This window comes from Myotis yumanensis, unplaced genomic scaffold, assembly GCF_028538775.1.
Source record: "Myotis yumanensis isolate MYYU_CA2020_CCGP unplaced genomic scaffold, mMyoYum1.0.hap1 SCAF_1, whole genome shotgun sequence".
NCBI classification, from domain to species: Eukaryota; Metazoa; Chordata; class Mammalia; order Chiroptera; family Vespertilionidae; genus Myotis; species Myotis yumanensis.
Genome location: NW_027223752.1, coordinates 65,814,127 through 65,837,245, shown reverse-complemented (window position 1 = coordinate 65,837,245; position 23,119 = coordinate 65,814,127). Strand labels below are relative to the sequence as shown.

The 23,119-nt window shown below is 37.7% G+C and overlaps 2 protein-coding genes across 3 annotated transcripts in view; one reads left to right on the top strand and one right to left on the bottom strand.

Annotated features, from left to right (window-relative positions):
• Nucleotides 1–1,785: 1,785 nt before the first annotated feature.
• SLC24A5 (solute carrier family 24 member 5) lies at nt 1,786–22,427 on the top strand. The gene is given in 9 exon segments (XM_070423442.1): nt 1,786–1,862; nt 14,289–14,372; nt 14,465–14,568; nt 14,890–14,990; nt 16,545–16,828; nt 18,847–19,053; nt 21,364–21,465; nt 21,951–22,099; nt 22,102–22,427. Coding segments are annotated over 9 exon segments (1,272 nt in total). The 5' UTR covers nt 1,786–1,795; the 3' UTR covers nt 22,276–22,427.
• The window catches only part of MYEF2 (myelin expression factor 2), a 38,322-nt gene continuing 36,002 nt past the window's right edge, over nt 20,800–23,119 (bottom strand). For both annotated transcript variants that reach the window (XM_070423431.1, XM_070423436.1), the window contains one exon: nt 20,800–23,002. In XM_070423431.1, coding sequence (XP_070279532.1) covers nt 22,839–23,002 — 164 coding nt within the window. In that variant the 3' untranslated portion in view covers nt 20,800–22,838. The remainder of the gene's footprint in view (nt 23,003–23,119) is intronic.

Sequence of the window (23,119 nt, the reverse complement as noted above, 5' to 3'; positions counted from 1 at the left end):
ATAGGTGGCAGTAATAGGACTCAAACCAAGTGGTCTAGCTGTAGAACCTGTGAGATTAGCTACACGTTACTATAATGGCACAAGTTCTTCACACCTTGACAAGCCTGGTCAGCGTTAGGGTGGGGAAGATAAAGGTCTGTATTTTAACACTCCCTGCCTTGTTGAATTTCCATTTTGGGTAACTTCTGGCAGAGAGCACAGCTCATCAATGATCAAGTAGCATCCAATCTGTCTCCTTAACAGTTCTTGAAGCTGTTGATTCCTCTCCATGCCCATTGCCACTGTTTTGGCTCAAGCCACCATCATTCATTCCCCCACTAGATAATGGCAGTAGCCTCCTAAGTTACCTTCCTGCGTCTAGTCCTAATAATTGGAGACAAGAATGAATGGCAAACACAGAAATATAAAAGGTGCCAAGCTAGCCACAGAAGACACATACACCAGCCCCAACAATTTCTACACACAAGAGCTGGAGAGAAGTGGGAGCAGGTGTAAAAGCTCAGATCTTTACAAATCTAGAGAAAGTCGAAAGCAGAGCCAGTATGAAAACAATAAATAAAGACCCCATAAAGTACAAGCTGCCGGGATCTAACCGCAGGGCCTGTGGGCCCAGGGCAGATGTAGACAGGATTGCCCGCTCTCCTCCCTACCTCCTCCAGCCTCCCTGGGGCTTGGGGATCCTGATCAGAGAGGCTTGGCTGGCCCCAACCCCCCTCCCTCCTGCACTGGCTTTGCTGAAATGTGTCTGGGGCAGAGCATTGGCAGGAAGGAGACTCCTCACATGATCCAGCTTAACCCTCCTTTCCTCTCCTCCTCAGGCGGCACACTGCAGTAAGAGCGCAGACATGCAGACAGAAGGGGGTCCACGGTGGACAAGAAGGGCCCTGCTCCTCGGCATCCTCTGGGCAGCTGCACGCCTGCCTCCCCCGGGGGCCTCCCTGCCCCAGCGTCTCCCACGGGCCACAGGTAGGTGGGTGCTGGGGTCAGCAACCCCTGCTGCTGCCGCTGCCTATAAATGAAGGGACAAAGGGACATTCTCCCTTGACCCCCTTGGCTTATGCTTCCTCCTGTGCTTGCTCTGATTTTTAGCATTTGGAAGAATATGAAATGCTTTTGATCCCTCAAATAAGCCTCAAAGATAGTGCCGAAATAATTCACAGACACCATGAAGCAGGGCGGCCTCCGTTTTTATTGTTGGAGACTTCATCGTGAGAAAAAATCTTTCATCCCAGAAACTCACTCTGCAGACAGTTGGGTGACTGTTCGTGGGCCTGGGGACAACGTGGGTTCTGCAACTGGAAAATGAAATTGTACAGATATTAGAAATCTTAATAATCAGAGATTATAGTTTCTACTTGAGGAGGAAGAGGGGTTTGGAATTCCCTTTTAGAAATGAAGCAGACGAGGAGTGACTTCATGATTTCCTCTTTTTAATTCTTCCACTATCATCAGCTTATTTCATTAAAGCCTCTCTTTCGGGTCTCAAAGACTTCTTTTTTTTTTTTTTTTTTTGGATCTAAAACTACATCACATTCAAAAGGGCTATGTACATTGTCACCAGGGTTCTTAAAATTCCACCCAGAAACCCCATACTTTACAGATTTCTTAAGCAATTTCCCTTTGTGAGCTTGGAATGTGTGACTCCAACATCCTTCAAACTCTGACCTCCTTTTCCTCACCAGGAAATAGCACCCAATGTGTTTTTTCTCCATCATCGGAGTTTCCTGAAGGGTTTTTCACAAAACAGGAGCGCAAAGATGGAGGCATCGTAATCTACTTCCTAATTATCCTTTACATGTTCCTGGCCCTGTCTATTGTCTGTGACAAGTACTTCCTGCCCTCCTTGGAACTCATCAGTGAATGTAAGTGGCTGGGAATCTCCCGGGTGACCATCCAGAATAGTTGTGCCACACACATATATAGGCATGGCTGTCCTTGAAATAGCTCAGCAGCAAGCTGTCCCTCTCAACCGGTTGCAGAATTGCACTATTTGTAATTCGGCTTCATTACTGGAATCTGAAGATAAGATCTACCAGCTTAAATCCACGGTTTATATCCCTTCAGTTACGGGCATCACATAGAATTCTGAGCATAGAGCTTCCATGGGTACCCTGGTCCCTAAAATCAAGGTATCAGAGAGGTTTTATGCCACATAAGCAAAAATGCCAGCATGGTTAGTTTCATTCTTGAGGCATGCTCACTTCAGAGCAAGTCTACGTCAAGGGTCAAGTCACCCATTGGACAGAAACAGTGCGCATTTCTTCACAGAGAAGAGCATGAACACTCTCCTTTACCCACGGCTCCTCCCCCACTCCCGCTGCAAGGCAAGCCAAGCGCGTTCTCTTGTTCACTAGAGTATAGCTGTCCCCTAGGACCTAAACCAAGACCTGGCAACAGTGGGGACACTCAACACATATCTGTTTAATGAAAAAAAAATTATAGAGTAGGTCAGCATAAGTTTATTGTAATTATTATTTAACTTACGTAGATGTAAATACATGCATTTTTAGGCTGCCATTGTTTTAAGTTGATATTGATAGTTTTCATTTAATAGAGATTAAATTACTTTAACATAGTGTTTTTACTTGGATTGATGAAATACAAGACAAATAGAAGAAAAAAGTAAAAATCATCTACATTCCCATCACCCAGAGATTCCCCACAGTTACCACTGGGTGTATTTCCTTTCAGCCTTTGGATCTTGCGATAGGTACTATTTAAGGTCTTTTCCTTTCTGTCATGTAATATCGAATTATGTACATTTCCCATAGGATTAAATGCTCTTCAAAAACTTTATTTTTAATGGTAGGTAGCATTATACTTTGGGATTTTTGTAAAGGACTTGATCACCGAAAACTGTTTTTTAGGCATAGTAGTCACCATGTAGAAATTTATAATTTTTAACATTATAAATTTATGAAACATTTGATTTGTTTTTTAAGTTTCTTTGTTTTAAATAATGTTATGCCCCTACTTGCAAAAAAATCTTTGCAAACTTCTCTGGTCATTTCCTGGTAAAGATGCAGAGCTGTGCCTATTTTAAGCTTTATCTTACACATTGCCAAAAGCATGTCACAGAGGTGTGCAAACCTAAACCTCTGGAATATGTGGTAGCTTCCATTCCAGAAAGCCATGAACAATATCATTTTAAATGCCTTCGTTAGTTGCTTTAAAAATGGTACTTTATTTTATAAAGTTTGTATTTATCTTTTATCCATTTCTGAGGTTAACATTTTATAAGTGTATTGAAATTTATTTTTTTTCTTTTGTGTTTTATTGCCCCTGTTCTAATGGGGGTGCGGGTGGAAGTAATTTATCTTTTTCTTATTGGTTTCCAAGACTTTTTCAAACCATTTTTCTAATACAAAATTTATATCATATGTTTTTTTCATGGTTTGTTGTTTGCTTTTGTATTTTGTGTGTTTATCACATTGAAATTTTATATATTTTAAGTAAACTTATAAATAGTTTATGATTTTCCTTTTGGTTTTATACTTAGACTTTTTTATCCATTGGTGAGAAAAATTGGCATATTTATTTTACATATATATATATATATATATATTTTACATTTATTTATTTCATCCCCTAAGAATTTGTTTTGCTATAGGACACAATGCTATTTTTTTCTAAAGTTAATCAGTTTCATATACTAAATTCTTATATACATGTGGACCTGTTTCTATACTCTCAACTCTGTTGCAGTAACCCACTTGTTCATCCTTGTGGGAAGAACTGTACTTTTAAATAGAAAACCTAAATAGATAATCTATACTAATAAAAGGGTAATATACTAATTAAACTGAGAGACCTTCCAGGAGACCTTCCAGACGTCCTTCTGGACAAAGCCATGGTGGCAGGGCCGAGGCAGAGGCAGTTAGGGGCGATGAGGCAGGGGAGGGCAGTTGGGGGTAGCAGGCCGTGGGGGAGGGGCAGTTGGGGGTGAGCAGGTTGGCGGGGGGCGGGCAGTTGGGGGCGATCAGGCCAACTGTGGGATCGGGCCTAAACCAGCAGTCGGACATCCCCTGAAGGGTCCCAGATTGGAGAGGGTGCAGGCCTGGCTGAGAGACAATCCTCCCCCGACCCCCCTGCATGAATTTCATGCACTGGGCCACTAGTGTTAATTACATAAGTCTAAGAGACTTTCAACTCAAGGTACTATCCCACCTAGAATCTTTCTCTTTCTGGAAAGTAAAATTATCATTTTAAAACATTTTTGCTTTCACATTATCAAAAAATGACTTGACTGAAAGAATAAATGCATAAAAAATTGTCTTCACAGTGGTAAATAAAAACTCTTCTAGCACTACAGAGAGAGACTACTGCATTAAAGTTTAGATTGCCACTTTAGAACAATCCTCAGTGAGTGACTTCACAGAGTATCTGTAACAATCACTTCCACCATGCCACTTGTGGAATCACTCTGAAACATCATCAACAACATGCACTTCTCAGCGCACTACTCCTGGCTCAGAAATAGAATACGGTAGCTATTACAGATGTGTGACTGACGGATGATGCCACGCCACTGCCAAATCTTCCTCAGCAGCTAAGAACTGACCTGGTCTTGAGTACTGGAAATACTAACAACAAAAGGAGATAGAAATAGTGCTAGCTCAATTCTTTTTAAAACGCCTATAAGTTAACTTTGTCATTTCTCTTTTCAAGATCTAGCATGGTCTCATCCACATTTAAACATCAGCAATAAAAAAACAATCTCCCTGAAAGTGGTTTACATCCACAGAGAAGTATGCAAATGTGTTACATTCCCCCATAGTTCTTTGATTAGCATTGAGTGGAAATAGTTTCACCCATCCCATCAGCTAATTAATACTATTCTCAAAATAGTTTACTGATGCATTCCACAAAGTACTGGAGTGTTATTTATTCATTCATTCATCTTATTAGTTATCATAAAACAATGATAAAAGAATGGTTCTAAATTAAATACATATGGTTTCATTTAGTCTCCACAAAAACCCTATGAAGTAGGGACTATTAGATTGGCTTATTAAAGAGAAAATTGAGGCTGAGAAGATATGCAATTTCTCCAGACTACACAGTCAGTATATGGCAAAGCCCTGGTCTCTCTTGCGCCCAAACTCAAGAATGTTCTTGATTGCTATATGATATAATTTTATACATCCTTGTTTCAGATTAGCTGCTGTAACATGGTTGTTTCAGAAGAACTGTTCTATATGAACAATCTTAAAGATATGTCCCTTCCAAGGGCACTGAAAATGTTAACCCTCCCAAAAAATACCCCCCCCCAAAGAAAACCTTTATCAAATACTCACTTTAATAATGGACAAAGTATACTACAAAATAGTGAGAATCCACTTTGAAAAATCAGCTCAGACTTTTGGCAACCTATTGGGGATTGATAAATCATGTATGATACAATGACTTTCTGTGGGGGACATGTTCTGAGTCCCAACCTAGAATACAGTGGTAGGTTTGGCAGGACCATGGCCCACCCAGATCCATCATCCCATTACCCCCTCCTCAAGTCACAAGCAATGGTTCATTGGCCAGCAGAAGGGGCTCCAGAAGGTGAAGACTAGAAGAGTTCAGGAATGGAATCTCTGTGCAGGGGAAGGAGGAGGGGGAGGGCAGAGCCTCTTGCTGACACCCTGGCCCGGCCCCAGCTCAGGCAAGCAAGTGCTCTTTGTTTATAGCTGTATACGTTGGTCTGGCAATGTCCTCTAGAGCTGTCACCACCTGAGGCTTCGAGCAAGGATCTTTCCTTTCTCCTTGTTCTACTTGAAATCATGAAAGTCACAGAATCTCTCCTCTCTAACTCGACACTGGAAAAGCAGCATATACCCCATTGGACAACCTGAGACATGGTGCTGTCATCTTAACTGTGTAGAACCTATATGAGAAAATGCTATTGCTAAACCCCTTTCTTTCCCCCATTTAGATTCTATAGGAAAAGAGGATCATGATGATTCTTTGACCACAGAGGGCTGAAGTAAAATTAACCCATGTTATTAAATGGGGAAACAGGTGGGAAATTCAGGATAAGAGGTTAAAAGATGTCGTCAGAGGGGAAATATTATCTGAGACAAGTTAGAGCTAAGGATATGAGGTAAGGAATAAATTATGGAGACCTCCCTCATTCCCATCTGTTGTGCTGCTCTAGACAGTACTTGTATAGATATTCTTGGGAGTGTGTGTGTAAGAGAAACAAAGACAGACAGACAAAGACAGAAATAGAGAGGATTCCAAATGACAACAAGGAAGCAAGGGGAGCCTCGGTGGTCTCTTGTCGTTCATTAAGCCTGACGTAGGAAAGTTTGAATTCCCCTGCTCGGTTTGGTTTGTGAAGTCAGTCACATCACCTTGTACTCATATCTGGCACGGTCTGTTTGGGGCTCTGTCCTCTTTGTTCTACGCCTCTATGAGATACTTGCTAAATGGTCTATAGCAGTGATGGTGAACCTTTTGAGCTCGACGTGTCAGCATTTTGAAAAACCCTAACTTAACTCTGGTGCTGTGTCACATATAGAAATTTTTTTGATATTTGCAACCATAGTAAAACAAACACTTATATTTTTGATATTTATTTTATATATTTAAATGCCATTTAACAAAGAAAAATCAACCAAAAAAATGAGTTCATAGGTTCGCCATCACTGGTCTATAGCAATGCTGAGGATCCATAAAGGGGCTGCAGGGAGAGAAGGCCATTCCATGCTACGGGGCCACATAGTTGAGATGGTTGAAAGTGTCCACTCTGGAGCCTGACACAGCCTAGGTTCAAATCGCAGCACCACCATTTACTAGATCTGACTTTGGGCAAAGTGCTGAACGTCTTTCTGCCTGAGCTACCTCAGCTGTGTAGCAGGGTAACTAGAGCTCTGAGTTCATAGAGCTGTGTGCCAAGTACTGAGGAAATACAACTGCTTACACAAGGACCTAGCACATAGCAAACACTCACTAACTGTCCGTTATTACAGAAGAACAGACTACCAAGATTAGAATCCTTTGTTCAGGAAAGATGAAGGCAAAGATGGTGAATGATCAAAGTCAATATCAATATGCTTGGGGCGCATACCATGTCTAGGTGCATCTGCTAGAGCTTGGATACCAAGTTTAAGGCAAATAAAAGCAAGTACTACTCCACAAGGTAGGAAGTAAGTTTATTAAATCCATTCTTTTATTTCACCTAATAACCCACTTGGCAACTTTAAACAATACCTTAAACATCTCTAGGATATTGTTTACAGTTCCTTTTATTTCTTTTACATTAAAATACATACCATTTTATTCCATTTTAGCAATCTTTTATTGTTTAAAGAATTTTTTTGCCCAGCTGAGGTGGCTCAGTGGTTGAGCATTGACCCATGAATAAAATAAAATCAATAAAAGTATATTTTTAAAAATAAACTGAGAGATAATAGTCCTATTTTGGACTATAAGTTAATATAGTTTATATTTTTAATTTAATTTATATTTAAATTACATATATTTTAAAATACTCTTTTTTTAATTTTTTGTTTATTTTATTTTAGAGAGTGGAAGGGAGATGGAAAGAGGGATAGAAACATCAATGATGAGAGAGAATCACTGATCAGCTCCCTTCTGCACACTCCCTACTGGGGATAAAGCCCACAACCCAGGCATGTGCCCTAACCTAGAATCAAACCATGACCTCCTGGTTCATAGGTCGATGCTCAACCATCTGAGCCACACCAGCCAGGCCAGGGGTCCTCAAACTTTTTAAGCAGGGGGCCAGTTCACTGTCCCTCAGACCGTTGGAGGGCCGGACTATAGTTTAAAAAAAAACTAGTCGGCTGCTAAGCAACAGGCAGCGGCGGCAAAAACACCAGGCGGGCCGGATAAATGTTTTCGGCGGGGCGGGCCGCATGTGGCCCGAGGGCTATAATTTGAGGACCCCTGAGCCGAGGTCTCAGTTTATTTTTAGAAACACAAAAGTTCAGTATAAAACAAAAAACAAAAAAATCATTTTTACATCTATATATATAAAAGCCAAGCAACCGGAACAGTGGAACGACTGAAACAATCAGGGGCAGGGCCAGTTGGCCAACCACCAGCGGCCCCTCCCCTGGCCAGCCCCCACCCGTGCACAAATTCGTGCACCTGACCTCTAGTATTTTTATATGTAATGGGGCTCTCCTAGAATTATTTAACCACTATTCAGAGCAGCTTTTCCTGTTTTTAAACTTTTCCTAAGCTATCTACACAAAAAACTGAGAACTCCTTAAGATTGGTCACTTGACATAGCTCAAAGTTCACAATGAGCCAGCTATGAAAGTTTTCATTTTAAATGTCACACTAATATACTATTCAATTAACAATTCTAATCCCTCCACCATGCTGATCCTTTGAGGTATAACATGTCTTAAGTGAAAACAATCTTAGTAAGATATAGAGAAACATAATTAAAGTATTTGCTTTTTTATTAAAATTATTTTTATTCACTCTGCTTTGAACTAACATTTGCCCATGTTCTACTTTGTGTTTCAGAAATAGACAATAAGAAAGAAATGCAAGTTTTAATTCCAGGTAGATTTGGTTCTCAATTGATAAAATTGAAAGGGAGTTGAGTAATTCTGTGAGTATGGCATTTGGACAGCCTACAGTTTCAGTGTTTGATTTTCTTAATCCTTGTGAAATTTACAGAAGCAAAGCCTTCCCAGAGAACAAAGAACCTAAGAATAGTGTTTCCTCCCTGCCACAGGGGCACTCATCCTCCTCTTAAGAGCATTTTCATCCTCTTTGTTTTTCTTTTTTTATGATCTAAATTGTGGTCCCCTTGGATTGCTGCTAAATCTACGCCAGGTGCCTGGATCTAAATAAAGTGCCAAGTCGTTTGGATATTACCAAGATACTATTGCAGGAATAGGCAATGATGATGATGATGATGATGATAATTAGTATTAATCTCTTCACTTTACCTACACGGATGACTGAAAGAGCAGCTTTTTCAAGTAAAAATGATCTAGGTGCCCATCCCATCTCTACAATTACTGTGTGACACTGGGCAAATTATGGGGCCAAAACTCAGGTAACTGGGAGGTTTGGTGATAAAATGTCTTGCAAGGGCTTTGTATGCTAGGCTGAGGACAGTGACATTCATTGTAATATTATAGCTGTTAGGTTGGGAGTGAAAAGAGTGCCTTTTCAATGGAATTAGGCATTTAAAACCGTTGTACAGGGTTTCAGAATTTACTCCATCATAGCGCATCAAAATATAAGGTGGCAACCAGAAAGTGCTCATAATGTTTTTATTTATTATTAAGAACCTCAGAGCATATACATGCAGTTGGGCATTGAGAGGCAGGCATTGATTCCAATGCATGCTAACTTTACTCAAAATATTTCTAGAAAAATATTTAAAATTGATGTCAACATGAGTTTTGCATACCATAAAAAGCTTTGGTTTGCTGTCATAGTTCATTTTTTATTTTCTTTATTTTTTTATGTTTTGTTTTGTTGTTTTTTTCTTTTTTTTTTTTTTCAGAGAGAAGAAGGGAGAGGGAGAGAGGGATTTAAAACATCAATGATAAAAGAGAATCATTGATCGGCTTCCTCCTGCACGCCCTCTATTGGGGATTGAGCCCATAACCTGGGCATATGCCCTGAGTGGGAATCAAACTGTGACCTACAGGCTCATGGGTCGATTCTCAACCACTGAGCCACACCAGCTGTGCTGTCACACTTCATTTTGGACCCTGAGTAGAGTTACTTAGTATGACTACCCATTGGAGTCATTAGAGTTGAGTCCGAATGACTTTTGATTGCTTCCAAAACTCAGATCCATTCACAAAGCATGAAAATTTGCTATCATGAGGACTTTTTAAAATCATGCCAAGGGATACCAAATTGCATACTGCCTATAGTTATAACTCTATTAAAATGTGAAAGAGACTAGAAATACATTAAAATGATAGCAGTGGTTAAACACAATGGTAAGCATGTAAGTAACTCTGCCCCTTCTAATTTCCTCCATCTTCTGAATTTTAAATAACATAGAGGGTTTTCTTTTATTATGGGATTATTTGACATTTAAGACAGAATTCATACTCTACAATTTGAGTAGAAATCGAAAAAATTAGAAGATACCTTAAGGATTGTGTAGTCCAACTCCCCATTTTACAGATGGCAAAATACAAGCCTTGTCTGAATGACTTATCTAAAATCTCATATTAAGTTCCTTATTGGCAGGGCCAGAATCCAGGTCTCCATTTTAGTTTAAAACTTTTCCTCCTATATTTCCAGAGGTTATAAACTTCCCTACATGGCATCCTAGAAGCAAACACACTTGAGAAAAAGTTTGCTGAGTTTTAGTAATCAGTTCATTATCATCGAGTTGCACTTTATATAAACACTGTGATGATATCTAAACTTATAAAGCAAACTCACCTTAAACTTTTCTACTGTATCCTGAAGGAACATGTGATTATTCCTTTAGAGTAATAGAGAGGAGAGAAATGCTCTCCAAAGGTCAGCGAAGACAAATCCAGGCCATGCTAAAGTTCAGATGTATAAACCATTTTTACAAAATATGCTTAGAACCTTAAGATATAACTTGTTAAAATATCTCTAAATAGTACATGCCCATCAATGCAAGTTCTTTCCTTTCATGACTCAATTAGAGCTCCATGGAGAGCGACACTCTTGGTCATTACTGCCTTTTGAGAGAAGTGTTCAATGGGCCACCTCTTTCCCTACCTTGCAACAACCCAACAGATCACATTGCGGATTGAATTTTAGCACTCTTCAGCTAAATGAAGAGGGGTCATTAGCTCTTCAGTTTTACTGAGTTTGGACAGCACCTTCAAGATAAAGCATTTTGTTCTTTTTCAATTTCCTCCACATATTATCTAGCCCTGATTTGATTAGAGAATTCATGATAATACCCAATATTATTAAACTTCTACATTCTGACTCCCAGTAACTATTTTCCCCCAAGGAAGGAATAAATTGGGGGCAGTTATGTGCCAGTGCCACGAGGCAGAGAAGAAAATAACGTTATAATTGGCCTGCCTAACTGCCATTGTTATATTGGGTTTCTGTCATGAAATTTAAATAGCACTGGACTTAGAACCAATATACTTGGGGTTTATGTAGTAACTTCTCACATTTAAGATCCTCACTATCCACCTAACTGAATTATTTAACCTCCTGGACCTGTTTCTTATCTGTAAAATGGAAATAGCATCACTCATATTTGAGAATAGTTGAGATTAGTAAATTATGTATATGAGGGTGAATTGCATACCATCAATGTAAGATATTTATTTCACACCTAAAATGAAAAAAAGTTAATCACAGAGCAATAGGTTTTATCTTGTTCTATTTTGTTTCATGGCCAGTTGATCTTACTACACATCACAGAATTGTAATAAAAGTATACATATATACACACATAAAAAATAATTATATAATTGTTATATATCATATAAAGTGATATCCTATATAATAAAACTCTAGTATGCAAATCGACTGAAGGGTAGAACGACCAGTTGCTATGACATGCACTGACCACTAGGGGGCAGGCGCCCAACGCAGGAGCTGCCCCCTGATGGTCAGTGCGCTCCCACAGGGAGAGCGCTGCTCAGCCAGAAGCCGGGCTCATGGCTGGCGAGCACCTCTGCGGCAGCGCTAAGGACCACTTGGGGGATGTCCGATTGCTGGCTTAGGCCCACTGAGCAGGCCTAAGCCAGCAGTTGGACATCCCCTGAGGGATCCTGGACTGCAAGAGGGCACAGGCTGGGCTGAGGGACACCCCCCCGCCCCAGTGCACAAATGTTGTGCACCAGCTCTCTAGTATACACACACACACACACACACACATCTCACTCTAGGCAGTAAAAGAAATGCTATGAAATATTACTTTCATAGGTCATTATTATTTCTCTCCCTTCATTAGTCACTGCAGGTGGGTGTTCATCAAGTGACATGACCAGAGGCAAATAGTGAGGAATAGGATAGAGGACCTGAATTGGATCATCTCAACTATCCCCAGAGCACTTTCACAAGGCTCAACAGGTGGCCAAACAGCTCAGACTAGAGCTGGTTGGGCCTCTGAGACCAAATAACCCCACAGGGATTTTTTAAAAAAGACTGATTTTGGTACCATCAGCAGGCAGCATGTGGATGGCTTTGTAATCCCTTTCAAATCTTTCAGAATAAAAGCCAAGTCCTTACCAGGATCCACAAGGCCTTAATGATCTGGCTGCCTGTTACCTCTGACCTTATCAACTACCTCCCTCCCTTCACACACTTAATTCCATACATGCTGGCCTTCTGTTTCTTGAACACATGGGCTAGCTTCCACCTCAGATCCTTTGCACACCCTCCTTCTGCCTGGAATACTCTTACCCCAGGTGTATGTGTGCCTAGCTCCCTCCCTTTGAAATGTGTGTTAAGTTACTGTCCCAGTGAAGTCCTTTCTGGCAACCTGATCCAAAATTACAATCTTTCTGTCGTGACATTTCACATTTCCCCTCCATGCTTTTGTTCTTCACTATTTCTAACACGGAGTTTGCTTTCTTGTCTGTTTCCTCTCACTAGAACTAAAGCCCCACAAGAGCAGAAACATTTGTGATTGTTACTGCCATATTCTCAGCACATGAAAAAGCATCTGGCATAGTAGGTTGTCAGTAAATGCAATAAATAAATTACCAATAGCTAGATGTTCCCATTATCCATTCCTGCTTAACAAATCGCCCCCAAACAGGGCTCAGCTAAGTGGTTTTGCTCAAGGTCGTAAGAGATGGCGGGTCATCTGAAAGCTCCCTCCCTCACATGGTGGGTGCCTGGGATGGTTCAAAACAGCAGGGGTCCCTCGAGCATCTCTACTTCAATTTGGGCTCTTCATGAGGTCTCTCCAGGATGGGGATTTCAAGGCAGCCAGATTCTTATATGGCGACTTGTGGCTCTAAAGCAAATGTTCTTAGAGAGGATGAGGAAGTTTGCCACCTTTTATGTCCTAGCCTGGCAATATAATGGCTCTGCCACTCTGTCAGTCCAAGCATGAGTCAATAGGCGCATCCAGGCCCAGGAGGAGATATAAACATAAACTTCACCTTTTTTTTTTTTTTATTGATAATGAAAAGGTTCTGGGAAATCATGTGAGCAGAAATACTGTAGCCAATTTTGTAAAATACAATCTGCCACACCAAGGAAAAAAACCAGGAAAGTCAAGAGTAGATGTCCCAGCAGAGAAACAGAACATGAGGACCTGAGAATAAGCAACAGGTAATGGTCCCCACAGGCAAAAATAAATACTGACCACAGGTGACTCAAGCAAGCACAGCAGAATTTGAGGGTCCCAGGAAGACTGAAGTGTCAAGAATCAATAGATGTAATAAATAATAAACATCAACAAAGGATGGCTATCAAGAGCCTTGGGTACCTGAGTTTTAGTCTGTGTGACCCAGGGTAAAGAAGGCCCAGCATGCTACCTGTCAGCTAATTTTCATTCTACCAGCAAAGCCTGGTTGGGGATTTCTGATGCAACCTTGTCTTCGCCTTCCCTAAGCAAGGTGGTTTCCGCCCCATGGCTTTCTCTGCCCTTGCCATAGCAGGTCCCTTAGCTCTAAACTGAAGGGGCTAAACATTTAAGTCTCTTATCTCATCAATCACTGAGGATAATGGATTTGCATGCTTGTTAACATGGGGGATACACACAATTTGAATAGTAGTATTTTCCTACATTTCCTAATCTAAAACAGTTCTCATGGTTTCATAATTTAAATTAACATTGTTATACAGTAGTCAATCTTGTTTTTTGTTAATTTCCTCTTTTGTATTTAGACAAGGTTGAAATTACCAATTTGTGAACATGCTCCTTAATTCAGCTTCATTTCTAGATCATAATATACTACCAATATTCACTTTTTCTCCTCCTTCAAGTTGGATTAGGATTCCTGAATTACCCTAGTTTTCTCAGCTTCTGTTGGAGCATTGAATTTTGAAAAAGCTGTGCTGTTGCTACACATCTACAACTAGGAAGGAATCTTTTCTGGGTCCCATAAGATCCATACTGCACTCAGAGTACTTAGTTGCAGCATGCTTCCATGTACTCCTGGCCTTATCTCCCTTCCTACGGAAGCTTTAGGTCACGGAGTGACAATGAAAGCAAGACACTGGATCCCTCGATTTCTTAACCTGCATATTTTACTTTTCCAGTGAAGTATGAGTGCTTTTCTGTAAAGCTGTAGTTTTGAATATCTACTGTATTTAGTTATAAAGACAGTATATACTTTCATTTGTCACTTTACTGGGCATAACATAATCTCATTTGTCTTCAGCCCTTGGACTGTCTCAGGATGTTGCGGGTGCAACTTTCATGGCAGCCGGTAGTTCAGCTCCCGAATTAGTTACTGCTTTCCTAGGTAAATATTGCACCTTATATTTTTGCTAATCCCATGTGATTTTATCTATTTCAAATCAACACTAATTTACCTGCTTACTATCTTGTTCATAGGTGTATTTATCACAAAGGGCGATATTGGCATTAGCACCATTCTTGGATCCGCAATTTATAATCTCCTGGGCATCTGTGCAGCCTGTGGCTTGCTATCTAATGTGGTACGTACAAAAACTCAACACAATGTATTGTCTTGAAAAATTAAAGAACTGTGTAGAACAAACAAGGCACTAGTAATCTGTTCAATCAAGTTTATTAATCAGTAGAAAAACCAACATGTATTCAATTTCAGATTAACCCACAAATAGCTCTAGGTCAAATTTATGAAAATCAGAGGTTTAGAAACAATTTTCCTTAAAGTTCCTTTTTCTCTAGGCAATATGCAAAAGATATTTAGCTACAAATATACAAACAATTTTATTACATTAAGCATGTACTTGAAGAAGTTGCAGTGTAATGGAAACAAAATTATCATTTTATAGGTTTCAACACTATCGTGCTGGCCCCTATTCAGAGACTGCGCGGCATATGCAATTAGTGTAGCAACAGTTCTTGGCATAATATTTGACAACCAAGTGTACTGGTAAGCTTGAAATAATTATCACTGTTATGTAAAACAAAATCACAGAGAAAATTTCATGAAATTCTAATGGTTTAGTAACTTCTCAAATGTCTTGCCACTTTCACACCCTTTCCAGTGGTCTCTGGGCTAAAGTTCCTCATCACGATTGCTGGCTGCATTTTTTCTCCCTTCTTTGCTATTTTTTAGTGGTCAGTCTCTTTTTCTGTCTCAGTCACTGGATGTTATCATCCTTCCTTCTCCCCACTGACTGACCAGGAAGTCTCCCAACTATTGTTGTCCATTAAAGTCCTAACAGTTGGCTTTTTCATCTATTGTGTTATTGCTCACCTTGCCTAGAAGCAGTCATGGTCACAAGATTGGAGATGGGGATGGAGGAAGTAAAAGTCCCTTTGAATTCTTGCATCTTCCCCTCTGTTCATTTAGGAAGAAAAACTATAGCCTTCTTCCTCGCAGAATAAAAAATATTTAGGTTTTAATGTTAAAAATTGCTTGCTTTCTTTTTTTTTGATCTCCCTATGCTTTGCTGTTCTGAGAAAATAAAAACGGGAGTGACTTAGTAGACAGATAACTTTTTCAACTGATATGCACCAAGTACCTACTAGGTGTTTGCCACTACACTGACAATCATGAGGGATAAAGAAATGTCACAGGTGGCTCCCCTCTGCAGTACAACTTAGCAGTGCTGCAAATACCTGCTATCAAAAAACTTAAAATCGAGCAGGGAGCAAAATCCAAATGAGTCATTCTGAACACTAGTCCTTCTCCCAAAGAAAAAGGATGAGTTACAGTCAAGGTATTTCTGGGACTCAGCAGCTATCGGTAAGGGAACAGTGACTGTGAGAGTCTCCCTCCACCCCGGAGATCAAGAACTCTGTGCTTCTAGCTGTAGCAGACTTACTAGCTATCAAAGGTAAATGCAAGATTCAAATGTGATGGTATTAGCTAGTCACAATTCTTTAAATAGGAAACCAGTGGAGGAAAAAAGTTCTCAGTGCCTATGGTATAATTTTATGTTTGAGAATATCTCCTTTTCTTAGTTAATATTATTTATTTAAAAAAAAAAAAAAAAACTCTGTATAGGAAACTGAAAACCCCAAAGCAAGCCTAATATATTCCGAGTTTTTACACAAAATTTCTACACTATAAAATTTGAATAGAGATAGTTAAAATGAACTAACACATGCTGTAGTCTCTTATTATGTATTTTGGGGAATGGATTCTGCCAATGAACTGAGATGAAGACTACCCATTACTATCCATTAGTTTCACTTTAATTTTGATCATTATTTTCAAAGCATTTTTATGCCAACCATCTTAAAGGAATCTATAAATGAAGATGAGTTTCCAATCCTTGTTTTTTTAAATATAGAGAAGACAGTCAAGCTCCTATCAATAAATTTATAATAATGCTGTAACACATCTACAACACCAAAATATACCTAGAAACATTTGATTATTCTATTGCTGCATTAAAAATTAAGCTGCTTAAAAGCTATTAACTCTCAAATAATTTTAATTTTTTAATTTAAAAACACAAATTTCTCTAATTTATAGGTATGAAGGCATTCTACTACTTTTGATATATGGATTATACGTCCTGATTCTGTGTTTTGACATTAAAATTAACCAATATATTATAAAGAAATGCAGTCCCTGCTGTACCCGTCTTGCCAAAGCTATGGAGGAGAGAAGTGAACAACAACCACTAATGGGATGGGAAGATGAGGGTCGACCATTCATCCGTCGGCCATCAAGAAATGACAGTGGAATATTTTATGAGGATTCCGGTTACTCTCAGCTTTCTATAAGTTTACACGGTCTTAATCAGGTTTCTGAAGGTAAAAACCACATCCTGCCCACTACTAAGTCTATTCACTAGTGAAATGTAATTTCATTTAATTCAGCAAATATATATTCTTATTATATAGAAGACACTGGAGACCCAGAGATGAAGAGGCAGTCCATATCCTTATGAAGCTTCCAATACCGCAGGGGGGAAAGTGACTAAGATATGAGGATTTACGTATTTAGAGAAAGAAATAAAGTACAACTGTGTTTCCTAAAAGGGATAGATTATTTAAAATTTGATGAGAATGGTTAAATAGGAAAGACTATCTGACAAGGAAGCATTTAAACTGAGCCTTGCAGAATAGTTAAGATTTTAACTGATGATCTGATCTATAATCAATAAGTAACAGCTACTGAAGTCTTTATTAGGTAAATGATACAGAGGTAAATATAAAGTATATTCTGTGGTTTGGGGCCAAGGAAATAATATAAGCAAAGCACTTAATTATTTAAGTGCTAGCATAACTGAGGCAGAATATGCACAGTAAGAAAGCAGAACGGTAGATAGAAAGGAATAGGATTAGAATTAAATGTTTGTGTAAGAGTCTTGCAGGTTTGTGAGCAGGAAGGTTATTAGAACTGAAACATGGGATAAAAGACACGGCTGTCTATAAGAGGCTACTAAACAGCTGATGTGTTTAATAGGTGCCTAGACAGAGAGAAGGCAGTGGGAATGAAGAGAACACACATGAGACAATGCAGAGAAAGCATCACAAAGACCAGGCAATTAAAGGACTACACATGGCCAGAAAAGGGAGCAGAGACAATTCTTAAACTTTGATCAGAATTGACTAAGAAAACGGAACACTGCTTGCAAAAACTAGGAATTTAGGAGAAAGGGTTGGTGAGAAGAAGAAACGAGTTGAGTTTTAAACATGTAATTTGAAGCAATAGCAAACCATTTAGGTAAATATGTTTGGTAGAAAGTCAAATTCATCTATGACCAGAAATATCAATTTATGGGTTACTTTTATATAAAATGGTTGTATAAAACAGATTCTAAATTTAATTTAGTACATTAGGAAGGGAACTTACCCTAATTTACTACCTACAAAAAATTAAAACATGACTCTTCCCCTTCATACAAAAATTAGTTTCTAGTCTTTCAGGTACAAGAGTTATTCATCTCTAAGTTAAATTTTTTAACAAGAAACTGAAAGAATCAGTCTAAAATTTACTATTTACACTAAAATTATACCTAATTTTATTTAATGGCTCATTGGCTGAGGCTTGGCAGATTTTACTAGTTGTTTTACTAGCATCAGTTGTAATGTGATTGATCAAATATATTGGTACATTATTTTGTAAATGCCATACAAATTTTAAACAATTTTAAAGTGAATTCCCATTTTATCCAATATGCTATTGTCTCCCATTAACTTCGTAAGACAGATTGAATAAAGAAACATACTCAAGTTTATAAATTACATATAGATTCTATACTAGTTCCTATTTTCTTAAGGTTGTTTCTAAGATTGGTGGTGAATTGTGAATTAATGAAAAAAAATAATGAAAAAAAGCCCTCAAAATAACTTACAATAAGAATTAGAATGGAATATTCAACTTAATAAAAATTATACTCTATTTTATAATCCCTAAGTATACATTATATGATACACGGGGCAGGCTGAGGTATCATCAATATTAGGCAGTGGAGACAACTATCCCATAAGCAAAAAAGTTACTGAAGATCATCCACACTGTAGAAAACCAAAAGATGTCCAACTGACACTCCATAAACATCATCTCTAACATATTCAGTGAATGACCCAAGACATTTCGATGAAGGCCCGAAATCAAGAAATGCTGAGAATCACATTTTACACTGTTTGCCCTAAAGTCTCAATTAGTTTCTTTTTGCCAGCAATACCAGTAATGAGGTATTCAAATGTTTTAAATAGCCTCTTAAAACTGATACAGCTAATTTATTTCAATATAGCTTTCTAAATGGACATTTCTAATGTAATTGGCCATTTAAGAAATTCAGAATCATTTTTTTTCTCAACAGATCCACCAAGTGTTTTCAACATGCCTGAAGCAGATTTCAAAAGAATTTTGTGGGTACTATCCCTTCCTATTATCACTTTACTTTTTCTAACCACACCAGATTGTAGAAGAAAATTTTGGAAAAATTATTTTGTGATAACCTTTTTCATGTCGGCACTTTGGATATCTGCATTTACATATATCCTTGTTTGGATGGTCACGGTAACTGGTATGTATATTGAATACAAGAGAACAATTTAAAAAGAAAATAATCAGTTTCACATAAGAACTCCATACATTCACTATGGTAGTCTAGCTAAGGAGCAAATTTCTTTTCTAGCAAAGAGTAAATATAATGCTATCCACCAAAAAATTCAATATTAATATACCAATCATCCAGGTTTTGTGAGTGCATATCCCATATCAACTATATTCTCAAAATTATACAGCCCAGGGGTATGAGTCAAGGGAATCATCTCATAAATGAAATAAATTCACAGGATGTCTGTTAGACTAATAATTAAATCACATTGCATGGGCTCCATAACTCTTTATATTAAGTTCAATCACATAACAGAAAATATAGCAAGATGTCACTGTTTGGGGAAAACAATGATGTTCACAGTTTAACTAGAATACGTTTTATTTTGCTTTTTATTTGTTTTTGCCATTGACTTTTAGAGAGAGTGAAAGGGTGGGAAGGAGGGGAGAGAAAGAGAGAAACATGGATGTGAGAGACACACATCGATTGGGCGCCTCCCACATGTGCCCCAACCTGGCCAGGGATATCACCTGCAACCCAGGTACATGCCCTTCCGCGCGTGGGCCAACACTCTAACCACTGACCCGTCCAAGCAGGGCTTTTAATTTGCTTTTTGACATGGCAATATAAATATATTATGAAATAAGTAAAAAAGTTTCATTTTAGGTTTCTACTGCTTTCACAATTAAAATTTAGCTATTACTGCTTGGCCATAATCAGCTCTAATCCCATAGAATTCCTAGTCCAGAAGGACAAACTAAATATAAATGTAAAACAAAAAATTCAGGAATTTCTCCCTAAAGGTTAACCTGAATAAACTAGTATCAGAGGTGAGCAAACTACCTCCTGAGTATCACTGGTCTTCTGTTTTTTTGCTAATCGGGTCATTCGTTTATATATTATCTGTGGATGTTTTCACACTACATTGGCAGAGCCGGATAATTGCAACAGGGACTATAACCTGCAAAGCCTAAAATAATTACTATCTGGCCCTTTACCAAAAAACAAACAGAACAAACAAACAAAAAGAACCCAAAACTTGCTGATCTCTAACTTTTTCCAATTTAATATGTAACTTAGAATAGTATGCTAGCAAAAAACAAAATATTTTTTCTTTTTTTAAAGAGGAAGATAAAATAGTCCAATTAGCTTGCATATTAAATCTCTCCAAACTTTCTCAGCCAGAACACATTTGACATTAGCAAAACAGGAAAAGAGCAAAATCAAGTAACAGATCATAGAACACCCCCAAGATGTTATTTATGTGTTATTTATGTACATAAGAACTCTGGCCAACCATAACAAAAATTAACAATCAAGTCCAATATCAATATATATTAGCATGCAATAAACAGCTACTTAGTTTTTTTAAATTAATATTAGAAAGGAATAATTCTAAAGCAAGTGTTCAATTATAACAATAAAAGAGCAGTTACATGTACTTTTTTTTAACTTCCCATTGGTCCTGTTTCCTAAAATAAATACATTACTGAAAAATGTTGAACTGACATCAAATTTAACAGAAGTATTACTAAATTAGGACTATAATGTTAAAAAAACTCAAGAACCCTATTTTGTTTTCTTCAGATTTGATATTTCTCAAAGAAAAAGCTAAATTGAGGTATATCACTAAAGTAGGAGTTAAAATGTATACCATATTAACACATTTATATTTTTAAAATAGGTATAAACAATGTGCTTAACACTGAACACTTTAAGAAAAAAGTTTTTAATAAAAAAAAAGGGACCAATCTTATTAGCATACATTAAGCAACAGCCTTAATGATATAATAGTGATGACATCCAAAACTTCTATAAGCATACCAAGGAGGGAAACTGCTCCTTGGTAGAATTTTCTCTATTAAAAATCTGTCCTACCTGCTCTGGAGCACTACCTCTTACAGCAAAAGGTTGCAGGTTCAATTCCTGGTCAGGGCACATACCTAGCTAGGTTTTGTTTGTGCTACAGGAGGCAACCAATCGCTATTTCTCTCTCACATCTATGTTTCTCTCTCTCTCTCTTCCCCTCTCTAAAATCAATAAAAACATATCCTTGGGTGAGTATTTAAAAGAAAAAATCTGTACTACCCATGTTACCCCATTTACCAATCTTACTCAAATATTTTGCTAACTAAAATCTAAGTATATACATACTGGCTCTGTAATCTAAATATGCCTATTTTCTTTTTGTTCAGGAAGGAAATATCTGAAATATCTGCAGAGGATGGTTAGTGAACCTATAAGATTTGTAACTTATAACATCTATATTTATTACAGGGGAAACATTAGAAATTCCAGATACAATAATGGGCCTTACTTTATTAGCAGCAGGAACAAGCATACCAGACACGATTGCAAGTGTGCTGGTTGCAAGAAAAGGTAAGAATTAGGTCCCTCAAGCTGCAATGCTCACTCTTCAAGCCTGGAACTACACTAAGCAAAGTTGCCTTTAAATATATTTATTTCTTCAGCAACATACTTGAAGAAAAAAAGGAGTAACTCAAGAGGAAGGATTTACTATTTAATAACGAACATTAATTTCACTAAATCTAATTCCCCGAATAAAATTCATCTGAATTGTGTATTAAATTGTAATTAAACATGTTAAACTAGAATGAAAAGCAACAAGTAATCTACACACCTTATTGAAAAATGCTTTAATAAAGATAATTAGATAAATAAATGTTAATACTTTAAATACTAACCTCCCCAAATTAAAAAATACAAATTCAGTAAGACTTTGGCTCTAATACAATTTTCCAAAACCAACAAACAAAAAAGTATCCAGTGTCTTTTCTTATGAAGCTTATTATTAAAATACAGTATTGGTATGCACATTTTAACACCATGCTTTTTTTTTGCAGGCAAAGGAGATATGGCTATGTCTAACATCGTGGGATCCAATGTGTTTGATATGCTGTGCCTAGGTGTTCCATGGGTGATTAAAACTGTATTTATAAACACATCAGCTCCTGTAGAAGTGAACAGCAGAGGACTAACTTACATAACCATCTCTCTCTCAACGTTTCAATTATTTTTCTTTTTTTAGCAGTTCACTTCAATGGCTGGAAACTAGACAGAAAGTTGGGAGTAGTCTGTCTATTATTGTACTTGGGACTTGCTACATTATCAGTTCTATATGAACTTGGAATTATTGGAAATAATAAAATAAGGGGCTGTGGAGGTTAATATTAATAGTGATAGGTGGAAATGTGAATGATAGGGAGGGGCAGAGAAAGAAAACTCCATTTCTTCATCTAAGTAAAATAAAAAATATCCTAAACTTTAGACTCTAAAACTTACAATAATTCTTTACCAAAGAAAAGTAATTTAAATGAACCAAAATCATATCCTAATTTGTCCGAGTACTTTCTTATCAAGAACAATTACATATAGATAACAGAAGTTTTGAAAAAAACATGTTTTAACTTACAATAAATAAGCTGATAAAAGCTGGAGAAACTTGAACAAACCCCACAATGTAGTACTGAAAATAACATGGAAATGGCTTATTTCATTAAAAAACAGTATAACCATTCATTTAAACTGAATGACCAGATTTGCTGTCTTTACAAACCCAAACTTGAGATAACAAAAATCACAGTATATTTAACACTATACTGTTAAAAGCTGGTGGGAGTTTTAAAAGTTCATTTTTACAACGTTTGTAAGCATACAGTATTACTTAAAAATGACTTTTACTAGGAGATTCAGCAAAACAGATGTAAGAATGTTCCAACCGTGGTTTGAAATTATGCATTACGATCCAAGCGAACATCAATTTCTCTACCACTGATTTTTATGCCATTCATTATTCTGCAGGCTTTCTCTGCGGATTCTGGGGAGTCAAATCTGACTGTTCCACAGCCTTTTGACTTTCCATTCTCCATTTTTATTTCTGCAAACATTACATGACCTGTATAAGAAAAATTATAGAATTACTCGCCAAGTTAAAACAGGTTCCATATTTAACTACACAGGATTGAAATTTTCCATTGCCAATGAAGTGATATGTAACTTGACTAGAAACATT